Here is an 18,700-nt window from a genome sequence, read left to right as displayed (position 1 = left end):
TGGTCTGTTCATTCAGCTCCAGTTTAGTGTTTGCTTGATCCTGGGACCTATGCTCTAGGCCCTCCTGTATAGCATCCGGGCGGGTGTTTTCTTTAGCTGATGTTGATTGATTTACCCCTACCCCACCCGCCTTGTATTCCTTTTAGGGGTCCCACTTTCGTAATTGGTTTTTTCTCACTGACTTTCAAGCAATGGACAGAGTGATAGACCGATGCACGGATGAGGTCTTAGACCTGTGTGTGCTACACCTGGAGAAACACAGGGATAATCCCAGGATAAGGCAACCTGTAGCTTGGCTGAGCTAATGAACTTCACTACACTCCAATTACTGACCATGAAACACGTTCAACAAGGGCTTCAAAACCAGGAGATAAGACCGTTTAATGTCAAAAACCGAACAACAACACATACATTATATGAGAGTCTGGGAGGAAGGTGGTGATGGATTCCTGGGGGTGAGACCACCTGACCCTGCAGGAACAGGAGAGGTGAAGACAGAAAGACAGGGATAATGAGAAGGGATGTGAGGGCTTCTACAGTCTGTGAGCATGCTGGACTTGAAGGAGTGGCAGCCTCCAAGTATCAACCACCCCTGTTGCTCCATTCCACTGATAGGTTCGCAAAACATGCAGTATATGAGCCAGTGATAGACAGCCTTGGAGACGGTGTCTTGAGGTGATGCGTAGGGGCGACGGACCGACCTTGAGAAGCAGCTGTGCACAGATGCTGGTGGCATGCGATAGACAAGGTATGATGGACAGACATGAAGAACAGGCAATAGTGTGGGTGATGAGCTCAGCAGATAGGCCAGGGGTAATGGATAGGAAGTGATGGGCGAACCTGAGGAATGCAATGAGTGGAAATGGGCAGGGGAGCGATAGAGCTGTTGAACATGTTAAGCAGGTGATAGAGTTGTAGAATTCCCCAGGAGGGGGCTTGTGCTATCAGGAGGACACACTGTTGAGATGATAGAGCACGTAGTGGGGCTGGCAGCATACCCGTGATGTCATGAGGACATCCAGTGCAGACAACTTGAAGTTCTACAATGGGATGCAAAGTGAAACTTCATGTTTAGATGGCAGCTGGTTAGCTGTTTAATGCCCTAGCTGATGGGCCGGAAGGTGAGCAGTGGAGGTTTTTCTGGCATGAGGATGAATCTGAACACTGTCTTCACATCTTCTTTGGAAACGGTATCGATTTGGAAGTTTCTCAGAACCTGGAAAGAAGCAGGAAACAAGATGCGGAAATATGTAAAAACACGGTAGGAAAAGCACACCCCTAAAAGGCACATGCCACAGCAAGCACCACCCATTTCTGACCGTCCCATTCATACCCCACCATGTGGTGATCGCCGAGACCACAACATCAATGAGGGACCCTTCTGCCCTCCAACAACTTACATGGACAAGGAACAGCATCATCTCCATTTCTGCAATCCGACGCCCGATGCACTGGCGTGAGCCAAACCCAAATGCCAGTGCCTTGAAGCCGTTGTCCTCTTTATTCAGCCATCGCTCAGGGTCGTAGCGCCCAGGTTTTGTGAAAACCTCTGAGCTTCTTCCCATGGCGTACAGCCCAACCTGCACCAGCGTCTAGAGGAATGGGAGTGACATTAAAGAAATGATTTAAAAAACACATGGTGTCCTATGCGGAGCGCTGGAGAACAGTCAATCACATCAAGAACATTGAGTCCTACAGCAGGCACAGCTCCACTCTCAAAGACTTAAAGCAAGCTATGCACTGCATTGTCTTATATGCCTTGCACTGTTTCTCTCACTCATCTCAAGAACATTGTGTCCTGTACTGTGTACCACTCAACGCTCAATCATCTCAAGCACATCATGTCCCACACCATGTACTGCTCCACTCTCAATCTCAATAACACTGTGTCCTACATGTCTACTGCTCTGCTCTCAATCTCCAGCACATCATGTCCCACACCATGTACTGCTCCACTCTCAATCTCAATAACACTGTGTCCTACATGTCTACTGCTCTACTCTCAATCTCAAGCACATCATGTCCCACACCATGTACTGCTCCACTCTCAATCTCAAGAACAGTGTACTCTGCACCGTCTACTGCTCCACTCTCAATCTCCAGCACATCATGTCCCACACCATGTACTGCTCTACTCTCAATCTCAATAACACTGTGTCCTACATGTCTACTGCTCTACTCTCAATCTCAAGCACATCATGTCCCACACCATGTACTGCTCCACTCTCAATCTCAAGAACAGTGTACTCTGCACCGTCTACTGCTCCACTCTCAATCTCCAGCACATCATGTCCCACACCATGTACTGCTCCACTCTCAATCTCAATAACACTGTGTCCTACATGTCTACTGCTCTACTCTCAATCTCAAGCACATCATGTCCCACACCATGTACTGCTCCACTCTCAATCTCAAGAACACTGTGTCCTACATGTCTACTGCTCTACTCTCAATCTCAAGCACATCATGTCCCACACCATGTACTGCTCCACTCACAATCTCAATAACACTGTGTCCTACATGTCTACTGCTCTATTCTCAATCTCCAGCACATCATGTCCCACACCATGTACTGCTCCACTCTCAATCTCAATAACACTGTGTCCTACATGTCTACTGCTCTACTCTTAATCTCAAGCACATCATGTCCCACACCATGTACTGCTCCACTCTCAATCTCAATAACACTGTGTCCTACATGTCTACTGCTCTACTCTCAATCTCCAGCACATCATGTCCCACACCATGTACTGCTCCACTCTCAATCTCAATAACACTGTGTCCTACATGTCTACTGCTCTACTCTCAATCTCCAGCACATCATGTCCCACACCATGTACTGCTCCACTCTCAATCTCAAGGACAGTGTACTCTGCACCGTCTACTGCTCCACTCTCAATCTCAAGCACATCATGTCCCACACCATGTACTGCTCCACTCTCAATAACACTGTGTCCTACATGTCTACTGCTCCACTCTCAATCTCAAGGACAGTGTACTCTGCACCGTCTACTGCTTCACTCTCAATCCTAAGAACATTGTGTCTTAAACTGTGTACCACTCAGCACTCGATCATATCGAGAACATTGTATCCTACTCTTTGTAGTGCGTAGCTCTCAATCATAGCAAGAGGTTGTGTCCTCCTCTGCTCTCAGTCTCAAACCCACTGCAGCTATAGGCAGGCCGGAGCAATCCAATTGGGAAACTTTGACATGGTTCACAGTGTAAATGTGTGATTTTTTAGAGGTTTTGATTCAAAGTTAATTTAACTGTTCCTACAGATACAAAAGCTTTGGAAAACAATCTGTTGACAAATGTCCCCCTCCCTGAAATCTGTAAAGAGATGGCACTGTTAAATTTCACTGGATTTGCAACTCTCTAGAGTTTTAAACACTTGAAACTAGCCTTTGCTTCTAACGCGCTGTTTCCAGTGGGAACTACGATGCTCCCTTTTCAGTAGCACGATAAGGTGAAACTTGCATTGTACTGACAGGGTAGGAACGACGTTTACATACTAGAAGAGATGTGCCAGGAATCTGATACTCACCACAGGGATGTAGTAAATATAAAGTACTCCCCTTGGTGGGGACCCAGTACTCACAGCGATAAGGACATGTCAGGACTCAAGTGCTTACATGAAAAGAACATGGTAGGACGGGAGTGAACACTTACCCCTACCAGATCCCATAGGTAGGAAGCACTTCCACCAGTATGGACACAGTAGGAATCAGTTATACTCTCTAGTAAAGACCTGGCATTGAGGGAACAGGTAATCATCCTGTACGGGACATGGTAGGACAGGTACTCACAAGAATAGGGCATGGGATGGAGGGAAGAGGTGCCAATACAGTATTGGCATGGCAGAAGAAGCACTCATGTGAAAAGGGCATGGGCTGGAGGGAACAGGTACTGTGAGAAGTTGGCCTGGTATATGATGCTCACTAGTTAAAGTGATCACCTTGTACCATGCCAAGCAACCCTTATGGTGTGGTTGTAAGTCAACCTTTTCGGACCAGCTGCCCTAGTGGTAGCGTAGGCTAAGCAGTCTTTGAGGCTAAACTCGTGATGCGTGTTAAGCAAGCTGTTTTACCAATAGTAACCCCCTTTTATACCAATGAAAGGACACCACACAGATATATATTCAAAATATGTATGTATTTATTTCTCAAAGTAACCCCTAGTCTCTTTATGAGCACAGGAGCACAAATCGTCAAACAAGATTATCACAGAATACACAGAAGTTGCACTTTATATGGATAGGCCCTGGTGGCCACTCGAACCATATACTAAAATAGTGGTATAAGTACCACGAACAGAAAAGGGAAAAGGCCTAGGGCCTCTAGAATCGCTGGGCCTACAAGGAGCTAACGTCAGTTAGTGACCAGGAGGTCCACGGGTGGCGTGTGCAGAGCAAATAGTCACACGCGTGCTCCCATAGGTTTCAATGGGTGCGTAAAAAGTACAAAGTTACTGCAAAAGGAATCTTCCGGATGACCTAGGAACTTAAGATTTGGAACACAGGCACTAGAGATGTAATACTACACTTGGGCACAGGTGTGCCAGCTTTACCTCACCCACAGGAAGCGGGTGCATAGGCCTCGAAGTGCGTCGGGTTTCTTCTATCTGTTCCGTGGGGCCTGTAGACAAAAGGGCTGCAGGCGGTCGGTCGGGAAGAGATGCAGTGGATCCAAGAGTGGATCGGAGATGTTGAAGACCTGAAAGCAGAGGGGACAGTGTTCACAGTCACTAGCCAGTGACCAGCGTGGCACCAGGTGGGTACCAGGCGATGTCGGGTGCAAACAGGAAGGAAGGTGTAGCTTGACTCTGCAGCCACGTGGTCCCTGAAGGTCGACGACGTCCAGGAGTCGAGTCACGAGCTGTCCCACGCAGGCTCTCGCTGTCGGCGGTGTCGGCGACCTGATCGAAGCAAACAAGCCTTGGCAAAAGCAATTGTTGTAGGCAAGGAGTTTAAGCTGATGGTTCTGACCAGCAAGGTCAGAGGAACTGCTCCTTTGGAGGGGAGCAAGGGCCAGTCTGGAGCAACCAGACCAGCGGTGTTTGTCGTAGATTTCGTCGCCAAGATGGCCACTAGCCAGCGGGCCAGCAACCGGTTAGGCGCGTCGAGTGGCAAAATGCAGAAGGGCCCCACGCAGATCGTGGAGATGCTGGAGGGCTCACCTTTGGTGCAGATGCTGCTCGAGGGTTGGGCTTCTCAGGACCCAAAGCACAACTTGGAGGGAGCCTCGGTTGTTGCACTGGTCAGCTTGTCGTAGTCGTTTCAAGATGGCTGGCTCCACGTGTCTCGGTGCCTCCACGGGTCTCCTCTTTGCAGGGACTGTGGATCGGGCGGTGAGAGGTCTGGAGGTCCAGGTCTTGTCAGTCTCTGGGCTCGGGCTCCGGCGGGAGGCGGCGGCAAAGCAGACGTTGATTCGCTGGATGGTGCTTGCGTTAGCAAGGTGGTCACTCCCTGACCACAGGGGAGATTGGCTTCAGTCCTCTGTGCAGCAGAGCGTCGAAGTTCCCGTCTTCTTCTTAGTTTTAAGTTGATTCCAGGATGTCTGAAGTCTTAGGACACAGCTCCTACCTTTATTCGGATTCTAGGGGCCGGACTACCTGCTAGGTCCCTCCCTATGGGTGGGACCAGGAAGGGGGGTGGTTACACCCCCAATCCTTTGTCCAGCTCGCCCCAGGCCCGGGACTGGTGTGCCCCAGGACCGGTTTGAACTGGCATATGCACCGAGGCTCCTTGTGAGCCACAGGCATGTCTGGTTTCTTTCAAGCCCTACCTGACCAATACACAAAATCCTGTCTGGGGTGGTGCACGCACCTCCCCTGGCAGGAAACCCTTTGTCCACACCTCCCAAGCTGGAAGGACTCCCAGCAGCAGGAGGGCAGACTTGTGTCTGTGGTGGCAGCATCCATTTTGTGGAGCTGAGGCTATGTCTGATTTTACCCGGGTTTCAGGTACTGTACATGTCGTGTCCCTCTAGAAGGGTGGAATGCTAACCCCGTCGCCAGAATTGGCGAGGGGTTAGTATTCCAATTCGTATGACACCTTACTCGACATGTTTTGATAAAGCCAAACCAAAGATAGCATTTAACCGCGAGGTTCATAATGCACTTAAGAGTATATGGTATGACGATATCTGGAAACAGTAGAAGGAAGTTGTTCCGACCACTGCAGACAGGCTCAGCTCATGCCAGAGCACCATCTCACATGGAACCAAGCACTCTGCCTTCAGGATTGTTAAGGCCTGCCATAGGAGTGACTTATAGGTTACCAGGTGTCCCATTTAAGGTTAGGTATAGGTATACTACACCTAAGTAAGAGGTGATTACACCAACTTACCCCAGCTGAGTGATCAGCCAGTTGTGTCAAATTGTTAGGCCAAGCCTGGGGTGGCATAATACATGCTGCAGCCCTTGGCAGGCCTTGGGTACACCAATGCCCTGGGTACCTAGTGTACACTGGTACAGGGGCTGACAGGGTGATCCACTTCCAATTGGTTATGCACCTAGGGTGCATAGTTTTAATTTAGTAGAGAGAACAGCAGGCTGGGGGTCTGATTGGCAGGCCCACAGCCTCAATATGTCAAAAACCAGTGAAGCAAAAAGCAAAAATTTGGGGTGACCATAGGATAGCAGACCCTACTCTCCTACACAACCCCCCCCCAAACGCTGGGACATTAAACTAGCCTTGACCAGTCTCGTCTTCATGTCCTAAGTGGAAGTACCTGGAGAGACCATCTGCATTCCCATGGTCAGTACCTGGCCGGTGCTCCACTGTAAAGTCCATCCCCTGTAGGGAAATGGACCACCTAAGCAGTTTGGGGTTTTCACCCTTCATCTGATTTAGCCACAAGAGGGGCTTATGGTCGGTCTGAATCTTGAAGTGAGTGCCAAACAAGTATGGCCTCAGCTTCTTCAGGGCCCACACCACAGCAAAGGCCTCCCTCTCAATAGCTGACCAATTCTTCTCTCTGGGGGTCAACCTTCTGCTAATAAAAGCAATGGGTTGGTCTTGACCATCTACATTAAGTTGTGACACCACAGCTCCCACACCCAACTCAGAAGCATCTGTTTGGACAATAAACTCTTTGGAGTAGTCAGGACTTTTCAGGATAGGTGCAGAGCACATGGCCTCCTTCAGGTCATCAAATGCCTTTTGACAGCTTACTGTCCACTGAACCTTTTTGGGCATCTTCTTGGATGTCAGATCATTAAGAGGAGTCACAATGGACCCATAGTTCTTAACAAACTTCCTGTAGTACCCAGTCAAGCCCAAGAAAGCTCGAACTTGAGTCTGGGTGGTTGGAGGGGACCAGTCCTTGATGGATTGTATCTTACTCTCCAGTGGTTGAACTTGGCCTCCACCTACAAGGTGGCCCAAATATACAACCTTACTCTGCCCTATCTGGCACTTAGTAGCCTTGATAGTGAGGCCTGCCCTTTGCAGAGCCCCAAGAGCCTTCTTCAGGTGGATCAGGTGATCCTCCCAGGTGGAGCTAAAGACAGCAATGTCATCAAGATATGCTGCGCAAAAGTCATCCAACCCAGTAAGGACTTGGTTCACCAGCCTTTGGAAGGTGGCAGGTGCATTCTTCAGACCAAAGGGCATCACCACAAACTGGTAGTGCCCACCTGGGGTTGAGAATGCTGTTTTGGCCTTAGACTCCTCAGCTAATCTGATTTGCCAATAGCCAGCTGTTAAGTCAAATGTGCTCAAAAACTTTGCAGAAGCTAGTTTGTCTATGAGCTCATCTGCCCTTGGAATAGGGTGTGCATCTGTCCTGGTGACAGCATTGAGTCCTCTGTAATCCACACAGAACCTCATCTCTCTCTTGCCATCTTTGGTGTGAGGTTTGGGGACCAGAACCACTGGGCTAGCCCAGGGGCTCTCTGAGGGTTCAATGACACCTAATTCCAGCATTTTATGTACCTCAGCCTTTATACAGTCCCTGACGTGGTCAGGTTGTCTGTAAAGTTTGTTCTTTACAGGCAGACTGTCACCAGTGTCCACAACATGGGTACACCAGTCAGTTTGGCTAGGTATCAAGGAAAACATATGTGAAAATGATTGTAGAACCTGTCTACATTCAGTCTGCTGATGGGCAGTGAGGTTGCCTCCAAGGGTCACTCCTTCAACTGAGCCATCTTCAGGGTTCTGAGACAACAGGTCTGGGAGAGGGTCACTCTCTTCCTCCTGTCCCTCATCTGTAGCCATGAGCAAGCCCATGTCTGCCCTGTCAACATATGCTTTAAGCCTGTTAACATGGAGTACCCTGTGGGGACTCCTGGGAGTTCCTAGGTCGACCAAGTAGGTGACCTCTCCCTTCTTTTCCAGGATTGTATGGGGTCCAGACCATTTGTCTTGGAGTGCTGCTGGGGCCACTGGCTCCAACACCCATACCTTCTGTCCTGGCTGAAACTCAACCAAGACAGCCTTTTGGTCATGCCAAGCTTTCTGTAAGGCCTGGCTTGCCTCAAGGTTTTTGGATGCCTTCTCCATATACTCAGCCATCCTGGAGCGGAGACCAAGTACATAGTCCACTATGTCTAGCTTAGGCTTTTTGAGAGGTAACTCCCAGCCTTCCTTCACCAAACACAGTGGGCCTCTCACAGGGTGCCCAAACAACAATTCAAAGGGGCTGTAGCCAACTCCTTTTTGTGGGACCTCTCTGTAAGCAAACTGAAGGCAGGGTAGAAGGATGTCCCATCTTCGCCTGAGCTTTTCAGGTAATCCTTTGATCATACCCTTTAGGGTCTTGTTGAATCTCTCAACAAGCCCATTGCATTGTGGGTGATAAGGGGTGGTGAACTTGTAGTTGACACCACATTCCTTCCACATAGCTGTTAAGTATCCTGACATAAAGTTGGTACCTCTGTCAGATACTACCTCCTTAGGAAACCCCACTCTGGAGAATACTCCCAGCAGGGCCCTGGCCACAACAGGGGCTGTAGTGGTCCTAAGGGGAATTGCCTCTGGATACCTGGTGGCATGATCCACTACCACCAGTATAAATCTGTGCCCAGATGCAGTGGGAGGATCCATGGGACCCACTATGTCTATTCCCACTCTTTCAAAGGGAACCCCCACCACAGGTAGTGGTATCAGGGGGGCCTTTGTTGTGCCACCTGATTTGCCACTGGCTTGGCAGGTAACACAGGAGCGACAAAACTCCTTTGTATCTTCATTCATATGAGGCCAGTGAAAGTGAGGGACAAGTCTGTCCCAGGTCTTGTTCTGGCCTAGGTGTCCTGCTAAAGGAATATCATGGGCCAAGGTAAGAAGGAAGCCCCTAAATTGCAGAGGTATAACCAACCTCCTGGTTGCACCAGGCTTGGGGTCTCTAGCCTCTGAATAAAGGAGCCCTTCATCCCAATACACTTTATGGGTACCTTGAGCATTCCCAGCAGCCTCAGCAGCAGCCAGCTGTCTGAGGGGTTCAAGAGAGGGACAGGATAACTGAGCCTGCCTCAAGTCAGCCCTTGAAGGTCCCCCTGTCCCCAGAAACTCAACCTGGTCAGGTTCAAGCTCTTCAGGGACAGTTCCTTCAGGGTCTTCTAGATCAGCTTCCTGGGAAGGCTGATCATCACTCTGAGGCAGGGGGGAAGGCACAGCCTTGACCCTCCTGTTCTTCTTCTTGGTAGGTGCTTGGTCCATTGTTCCAGGATCCAAGACCTGTGGTTCAGTGAGGCACTTTTTGGCCTGTGACCTGGTCACAGCAAGGACATGTGATGATATACCTAACATCTCTGCATGAGTCCTGTACTCCACTTCTGACCATAGAGAACTCTCTAGGTCATTGCCCAACAAACATTCTACTGGGAGGTCTGCACTAACCACAACCCTTTTGAGGCCAGTTACCCCTCCCCATGAGAAGTTAACAACTGCCACACTATGTGAAGTAGTGGCATTGCTGGCATTGGTCACCAGGTAGTTCTCACCTGGTATGTACTGTCCAGGGTCCACAAAGCCTGGTGTCACCATAGTGACACTGGCACATGTGTCCCTGTAGGCTTGAGCCACTTTGTCATTAATTAAAGGAGTCTGTCTGTACTTGCCCAGGTTACTGGGGCTCACAGTCAGGGACAAATCAATGTCCCCATCACAGATCAAGACTGCCTGTGTCAGGGTTCTGTCTAAGTCAGAATCTCCTTCAGTTCCCATAGTGATTCCCACTACACCCTTTGTCTGGGGACCAACACTGCTAACAGTAGTACTGGGAGCAGGTGCCTTAGGGGCAACAGTGTTGGGGGCTCCACCCTTTTTGCAATCACTAGTCCAGTGAGTTGTATTCTTGCAATGATTGCACCAGGGTTTCTTTTGACCTTCTTTCTTCTTTTTGGACTGTTGGGACCCACCCTCCTTAGTAGTAGTTTGGGGCCCTGTTGAAGACTTCTGGTCTTTAGGTTTCTGATCTCCACCCTTTTGGTCTGTTTTCTTCTGATCACCCCCTTGGCCCTGGTTCTGGTTCTTTTGCTTAACCCTGGTTCTGACCCATTTGTCTGCCTTCTTTCCCAATTCTTGGGGAGAGGTCAGATCAGAGTCAACCAAGTGTTGATGCAGTTGCTGGTTTTGACAGTTATTTAAAATCTGTTCTCTCATCATCAAATTATACAATCCTGTAAAATCAGATACCTTACTTCCCAGCAACCAACCCTCCAAAGCCTTAGTGGCACATTCAATGTATTCAGACCAGTCCTGAGTCTGTGTCTTTTGGGTGTCTCTGAACATTAACCTGTACTGCTCAGTGGTTAAGCCTAACCCATCAACTAGAACACTCTTCAGGACTCTGTAGTTTCTGACATCCTCTTCTCTAACAGTGAGGAGTCTGTCTCTGCCTCTTCCCTCAAAGGAGAGCCAGAGGATTGCTGCCCACTGGTCTTCAGGAACCTGCTGTACTTTGCAGGCCCTCTCAAGAGCAGTTATCCACTTGTGGATGTCATCCCCACTTTTGTAGGGGGGCACAACCTTAGACAGGTTTCTATTATCGAAAACCCTATCTTTGTCCTTAGGGACAATGCTGCCACCAGTGGGTATAGACCCACTCTCTTTATGCTGTCTAGCCTTGCTAAGTTTCTCTTCCATCAGGGCTACTTCTAGCTCCTGCTTCCTGATCCTCAGCTGAGCTTCTTGCATCTTGGCCTCATGTTCCCTCCTCTGAGGGGTGGTCATCCTTCTCCTGGAGTGACCTTGAGAGCCTCTAGAGCCATGGGAAGCATTGGAGTCACCTGAGCGATTCCTTTGCCTTCCAAGCCCTGTGTTAAGTCCACTGGGGAGATCCAGTGGGGTGAACCCACTGTCAGTCCCCAATAGCCTTAGTTTAGCTGGGCCAAGTATAACACTTGGCACTGGGCTAGTTCTCCCTTCATCCTCACTACTGTCAGTATCCTTTTCACTCTCATCCTCTGTGGTAGGCATCCCATCTAAGGGGTGACTATTGGGAAGGGGTACTTCAGTGGCATCTTCAGAAGGGGGGCCTCCTGTTCCTGTCCCTAAGGGGGCTAACTGGGAAGCTTTCCTGAGCTCTTTTTGATTTTCATCTTCTTGCAAGAGCTCTCTGAGCAAAGCAGAGGTAGGGTTCTTGGGCTGTTTAAGGCCTCTAAGAGTTGCCAGCTGCCTGAGCTCATTTTGATTAAGGGTAGCATAGATGGATGGTGCCCTCGGGGGGTCACTCTCAACAGAGATGGGTACAGTGGACCCCTCTGCCCCAGCCATTGCTCTTAAGTGTGGGTGGATGTGTTGCGATCTACCTACACTTGGGTTTACCTACTAAACCTATCTAGTAGTTGTAGTCAGGGTGTGCTACTCCCTTTGCTCTACAACAACTAAGTTCAGTAGAACTTAAGTATATCTAATCTTGTTTTATATGTACCTACAGGTACCTATGTGATCTTTCAATTGGTAACCAAGAGATTACAATGGTAAAACACAGCAAGCTCAAATCCAACCGCTGCTCACCAATGTGAGAAGTTGGCCTGGTATATGATGCTCACTAGTTAAAGTGATCACCTTGTACCATGCCAAGCAACCCTTATGGTGTGGTTGTAAGTCAACCTTTTCGGACCAGCTGCCCTAGTGGTAGCGTAGGCTAAGCAGTCTTTGAGGCTAAACTCGTGATGCGTGTTAAGCAAGCTGTTTTACCAATAGTAACCCCCTTTTATACCAATGAAAGGACACCACACAGATATATATTCAAAATATGTATGTATTTATTTCTCAAAGTAACCCCTAGTCTCTTTATGAGCACAGGAGCACAAATCGTCAAACAAGATTATCACAGAATACACAGAAGTTGCACTTTATATGGATAGGCCCTGGTGGCCACTCGAACCATATACTAAAATAGTGGTATAAGTACCACGAACAGAAAAGGGAAAAGGCCTAGGGCCTCTAGAATCGCTGGGCCTACAAGGAGCTAACGTCAGTTAGTGACCAGGAGGTCCACGGGTGGCGTGTGCAGAGCAAATAGTCACACGCGTGCTCCCATAGGTTTCAATGGGTGCGTAAAAAGTACAAAGTTACTGCAAAAGGAATCTTCCGGATGACCTAGGAACTTAAGATTTGGAACACAGGCACTAGAGATGTAATACTACACTTGGGCACAGGTGTGCCAGCTTTACCTCACCCACAGGAAGCGGGTGCATAGGCCTCGAAGTGCGTCGGGTTTCTTCTATCTGTTCCGTGGGGCCTGTAGACAAAAGGGCTGCAGGCGGTCGGTCGGGAAGAGATGCAGTGGATCCAAGAGTGGATCGGAGATGTTGAAGACCTGAAAGCAGAGGGGACAGTGTTCACAGTCACTAGCCAGTGACCAGCGTGGCACCAGGTGGGTACCAGGCGATGTCGGGTGCAAACAGGAAGGAAGGTGTAGCTTGACTCTGCAGCCACGTGGTCCCTGAAGGTCGACGACGTCCAGGAGTCGAGTCACGAGCTGTCCCACGCAGGCTCTCGCTGTCGGCGGTGTCGGCGACCTGATCGAAGCAAACAAGCCTTGGCAAAAGCAATTGTTGTAGGCAAGGAGTTTAAGCTGATGGTTCTGACCAGCAAGGTCAGAGGAACTGCTCCTTTGGAGGGGAGCAAGGGCCAGTCTGGAGCAACCAGACCAGCGGTGTTTGTCGTAGATTTCGTCGCCAAGATGGCCACTAGCCAGCGGGCCAGCAACCGGTTAGGCGCGTCGAGTGGCAAAATGCAGAAGGGCCCCACGCAGATCGTGGAGATGCTGGAGGGCTCACCTTTGGTGCAGATGCTGCTCGAGGGTTGGGCTTCTCAGGACCCAAAGCACAACTTGGAGGGAGCCTCGGTTGTTGCACTGGTCAGCTTGTCGTAGTCGTTTCAAGATGGCTGGCTCCACGTGTCTCGGTGCCTCCACGGGTCTCCTCTTTGCAGGGACTGTGGATCGGGCGGTGAGAGGTCTGGAGGTCCAGGTCTTGTCAGTCTCTGGGCTCGGGCTCCGGCGGGAGGCGGCGGCAAAGCAGACGTTGATTCGCTGGATGGTGCTTGCGTTAGCAAGGTGGTCACTCCCTGACCACAGGGGAGATTGGCTTCAGTCCTCTGTGCAGCAGAGCGTCGAAGTTCCCGTCTTCTTCTTAGTTTTAAGTTGATTCCAGGATGTCTGAAGTCTTAGGACACAGCTCCTACCTTTATTCGGATTCTAGGGGCCGGACTACCTGCTAGGTCCCTCCCTATGGGTGGGACCAGGAAGGGGGGTGGTTACACCCCCAATCCTTTGTCCAGCTCGCCCCAGGCCCGGGACTGGTGTGCCCCAGGACCGGTTTGAACTGGCATATGCACCGAGGCTCCTTGTGAGCCACAGGCATGTCTGGTTTCTTTCAAGCCCTACCTGACCAATACACAAAATCCTGTCTGGGGTGGTGCACGCACCTCCCCTGGCAGGAAACCCTTTGTCCACACCTCCCAAGCTGGAAGGACTCCCAGCAGCAGGAGGGCAGACTTGTGTCTGTGGTGGCAGCATCCATTTTGTGGAGCTGAGGCTATGTCTGATTTTACCCGGGTTTCAGGTACTGTACATGTCGTGTCCCTCTAGAAGGGTGGAATGCTAACCCCGTCGCCAGAATTGGCGAGGGGTTAGTATTCCAATTCGTATGACACCTTACTCGACATGTTTTGATAAAGCCAAACCAAAGATAGCATTTAACCGCGAGGTTCATAATGCACTTAAGAGTATATGGTATGACGATATCTGGAAACAGTAGAAGGAAGTTGTTCCGACCACTGCAGACAGGCTCAGCTCATGCCAGAGCACCATCTCACATGGAACCAAGCACTCTGCCTTCAGGATTGTTAAGGCCTGCCATAGGAGTGACTTATAGGTTACCAGGTGTCCCATTTAAGGTTAGGTATAGGTATACTACACCTAAGTAAGAGGTGATTACACCAACTTACCCCAGCTGAGTGATCAGCCAGTTGTGTCAAATTGTTAGGCCAAGCCTGGGGTGGCATAATACATGCTGCAGCCCTTGGCAGGCCTTGGGTACACCAATGCCCTGGGTACCTAGTGTACACTGGTACAGGGGCTGACAGGGTGATCCACTTCCAATTGGTTATGCACCTAGGGTGCATAGTTTTAATTTAGTAGAGAGAACAGCAGGCTGGGGGTCTGATTGGCAGGCCCACAGCCTCAATATGTCAAAAACCAGTGAAGCAAAAAGCAAAAATTTGGGGTGACCATAGGATAGCAGACCCTACTCTCCTACAGGTACCAATACAGTATTGGCATGGCAGAAGAAGCATTCAGGTGAGAAGGGCATGGGATGGAGGGAACATGTACCAATACAGTATTGGCATGGCAGAAGAAGCACTCAAGTGAGAAGGGCATGGGCTGGAGGGAACAGGTACCAATACAGTATTGGCATGGCAGAAGAAGCACTGAGGTGAGAAGGGCATGGGATGGAGGGAACAGGTACCAATACAGTATTGGCATGGCAGAAGAAGCACTCATGTGAGAAGGGCATGGGCTGGAGGGAACAGGTACCAATACAGTATTGGCATGGCAGAAGAAGCACTGAGGTGAGAAGGGCATGGGATGGAGGGAACAGGTACCAATACAGTATTGGCATGGCAGAAGAAGCACTCATGTGAGAAGGGCATGGGATGGAGGGAACAGGTACCCATACAGTATTGGCATGGCAGAAGAAGCACTCATGTGAGAAGGGCATGGGCTGGAGGGAACAGGTACCAATACAGTATTGGCATGGCATAAGAAGTACTCAGGTGAGAAGGGTATGGGATGGAGGGAACAGGTACCAATACAGTATTGGCATGGCAGAAGAAGCACTCATGTGAAAAGGCATGGGATGGAGGGAACAGGTACCAATACAGTATTGGCATGGCATAAGAAGTACTCAGGTGAGAAGGGTATGGGCTGGAGGGAACAGGTACCAATACAGTATTGGCATGGCAGAAGAAGGACTCAGGTGAAAAGGGCATGGGATGGAGGGAACAGGTACCAATACAGTATTGGCATGGCAGAAGAAGCACTCATGTGAGAAGGGCATGGGATGGAGGGAAGAGGTACCAATACAGTATTGGCATGGCAGAAGAAGCACTCAGGTGAGAAGGGCATGGGATGGAGGTAACAGGTACCAATACAGTATTGGCATGGCAGAAGAAGCACTCATGTGAAAAGGGCATGGGCTGGAGGGAACAGGTACCAATACAGTATTGGCATGGCAGAAGAAGCACTCAGGTGAGAAGGGCATGGGATGGAGGGAACAGGTACCAATACAGTATTGGCATGGCAGAAGAAGCACTCAGGTGAGAAGGGCATGGGATGGAGGGAACAGGTACCAATACAGTATTGGCATGGGATGGAGGGAACAGGTAATCATCAAGAGAGAGGCAGTAGGTACTACTCATCTGGTATGGAGATGCTAGGACATGCATTCACATAAAAATTACATGATAGGGAGGCAGTAGGTACTCACCCCAGCAGGAACACGGTAGTTGTTGAGAGTCACATCCTTGGTGGGGTAGCGCTGCACTGTTATCCCAACAGGGTACAACCTAGAGACAGGCAGACAGACAGACAGCTGTACGTTCAGTGTGTCTTTGTTCGCAACAACTTCCTTTCTGAAACTGACTCACTCCCTCAATGTCTCTTTTCTTTTCTTTAAAGCCTCTCTCTTCTCTGTGCAAAGTCTCAAGCTCTCTAACTCTCACCTCCATCTGTCTCTGATGCTCACATGTCGCTGACTTGTCTCTTCTCTCTCTCTCTGGCAGTCTCTTCTCACTCTCTCCATCCTGCTTGACTCTCTGCCAGTCGCTTGACATTTTCTCCATCCATTATGGCTCTCTGACTGTCTCTTAACTATCTTTTTTTTTTTTCTCCATTCTTTATTTCGGCCATAAAAGCACAGATAAAAAGCATATAAAATACAATACAAATTATCCGGCAATGAAGGGCATACACATTAAAATATGAATCAAGAATTCATGGGAGTTATATAATATAATAACTACTTAAAAAATACACGTCAGAAGATCATAAAATGTAGTAAAATCAGATTTAAAAGACAACGATTCACAATGGGGGAGCAGGATGAGTTGATTGGGCTAGCCCTTTTTAGAATTGCTTGGCGTGCACACCACATTGAAAACAAATAGCTTGACACTGAATACACTATGGGCATACTAGTATCATATTTTATAATCCTGAAAGCCTGGAAGCAGTGGGATGTTCCGAGGTTTCTGCACAACTGCCGGAAATAACGGTGTCTCGCTTTCTTATACGCCGAGCAGAAAAATAATACGTGTAGGTCTGTCTCCGGTATATTGTTACATGTTGGACAGTCTTTAGTAGAACTGCCCCCCCCCCCCCACTTATATGTAAAAGCGCGTAGGGGAAGTGAACCATACCTAAACTGCAAATATAGCTTTTTAGCAAGGGATGGCTGTATATCGTTGATGACAGGTTCTAACCTGTATTGCAGTTTTACTTCTAAGTAAGATGTTGTCAGTGTGCTGGTCCCGGAACTCCCCTGCAATAAGGTAAGATTGTATTCCTTGTAGATCTTTGACAGAGCCTTCCTAGGAGTTGACGGACAACTGACTTCGGCCATAGCCCATAGATCACCCATTCCCATGGAAATTAGAGAGTTCTTAATGTGGGCCAGCCGTGGGATTTTGCTTGCTCCCCTGAGGTTTGCCCCTTCCCTCAGTTCCTCTCTACACACAGATAGTTCAGGGGTGCTCCATAGACGACGCCAATATAACAAGGATCTAAGAGCGACCTCTACTGCAATCGGGCCGACTCCAAGATTACTTCGAAGCAGTGTGAGTGGTGTACTTTTGGGAAGTCCCAGAAGTTTTCTAGCAAACGGATTCTCAATCTTGAAAAGTTGGTCAGATGGCCCCAAATTTCCGCCCCATACAAGGCAGCTCCTCTGGCTTGTGCCTTGTATATAGTGGAGAGGTGTGGTGCAGCGGCCAGGGCAGCTGCCTTCGGAGCACAGGGTTCATGGTTTGATCCCCGGATCCGGCGGCAGCTCAGCTCAGCACCATGTGAAACTGGGCAATAGCTCACTTAATTTCCACAACGACCCCAGCGCCTTGAGACCCGTAAGGGTGAGTAGTTTGCGCTTTACAAATACGGATTTAATTTATTATTTATTTCCAACACCGGCCCCATCGTTTTATGTGTGCACTTCCTCTGCAACTTCGCTAGCCCCCCCGTTGTCTGGGCCAATTTTAAACATGCCTTCTTGATTTGTACACCCCATTCCATTTTCTCGTTAAGGGACAGTCTCAGGTATTCACAGACAGAGACTTTCTCTAAAAATTTCCCATCTAATTGGGGATTAGGTTGTGTTGAGTGCCCTGCGTTGAAAGCCATATATTTGGTTTTCTGGGTGTTGATCTCCAGGCCCCTACTCTTGCAGAAAGAGTGGAAGATGTCCAAAGCCCTCCGAATTCCCATAGGGGACTTTGACAGCAGGAGGGTATCGTCGGCAAACATCAACGATTCGCCAACTTTAGAGCATCTATGTCCCTCCCTGCTGTCAAGGCCTCCACTAAGCCATTAATAGATCAACAAAAAAGGGTCGGGCCAATACACACCCTTGACGTACACCTCTCTCTATAGGTATACGATCAGTGAGCTCTCCATTTTTCCCATATCTAATCTGAGAGAAAATTATATTCATGTAGTCTTTTCAGATTGTGGCATAGATATGGGGGGGCTCCCAGATCAGAAAGAATGGCCCAAAATTTCTCCCTAGGTACTAAATCGAATGCCGATTTTAACATTCTAAACATCCCTCTCTGTAAGTATCTTTCTATCCTCTCGACCCTCATGTCTCTTTCTGGCAGTCTCTTCACACTATCTCAGTCCTCATGCCGCTCCAAAATTCTCATCACACTCCATACATCGTGGAAGTCTCTTACAGTCTTTTTCCAGTCTCCGATCTCTGACTCTCTCTCTCTGTCTTGCATTCGCCTCTGCTCTCCATCCCACATATCTACCTCTGCCTACTCTGTGTTCCCTCATCTCTTTTTCTGACAGACATCAGCCTCTCTCATCCCTGTGTCTCTCTCTGACCGTGTCCTCCTACTTTCTCTTTCCTCGTGTCTCTGACAGTCATCGGTACCTCTTTTCCCTCTATCAGTCACTTCTTTCTCTCTCATTACTCATGTCCCTCCCTAACAGTTCTAGTGTCGTGTGAGCATGTAATGATGTAA

General features: G+C 49.1%; 1 protein-coding gene across 1 annotated transcript in view; it reads right to left on the bottom strand.

Annotated features, from left to right (window-relative positions):
• Window positions 1-370: 370 nt before the first annotated feature.
• The window catches only part of LOC146830113 (cytochrome P450 11B, mitochondrial-like), a 146,972-nt gene continuing 128,642 nt past the window's right edge, over window positions 371-18,700 (bottom strand). The window contains exons 7-9 of the mRNA XM_085604014.1: window positions 15,949-16,027; window positions 1,401-1,592; window positions 371-1,216 (exon numbers count right to left, since the gene is read on the bottom strand). Of these exons, the coding sequence (XP_085460140.1) occupies window positions 1,103-1,216; window positions 1,401-1,592; window positions 15,949-16,027 (385 nt within the window). The 3' untranslated portion in view covers window positions 371-1,102. The remainder of the gene's footprint in view (window positions 1,217-1,400; window positions 1,593-15,948; window positions 16,028-18,700) is intronic.

This window comes from Triturus cristatus, chromosome 5_1 (assembly GCF_964204655.1).
Source record: "Triturus cristatus chromosome 5_1, aTriCri1.1, whole genome shotgun sequence".
NCBI classification, from domain to species: domain Eukaryota; kingdom Metazoa; phylum Chordata; class Amphibia; order Caudata; family Salamandridae; genus Triturus; species Triturus cristatus.
This window is presented reverse-complemented; position numbering and strand designations above follow the sequence as displayed.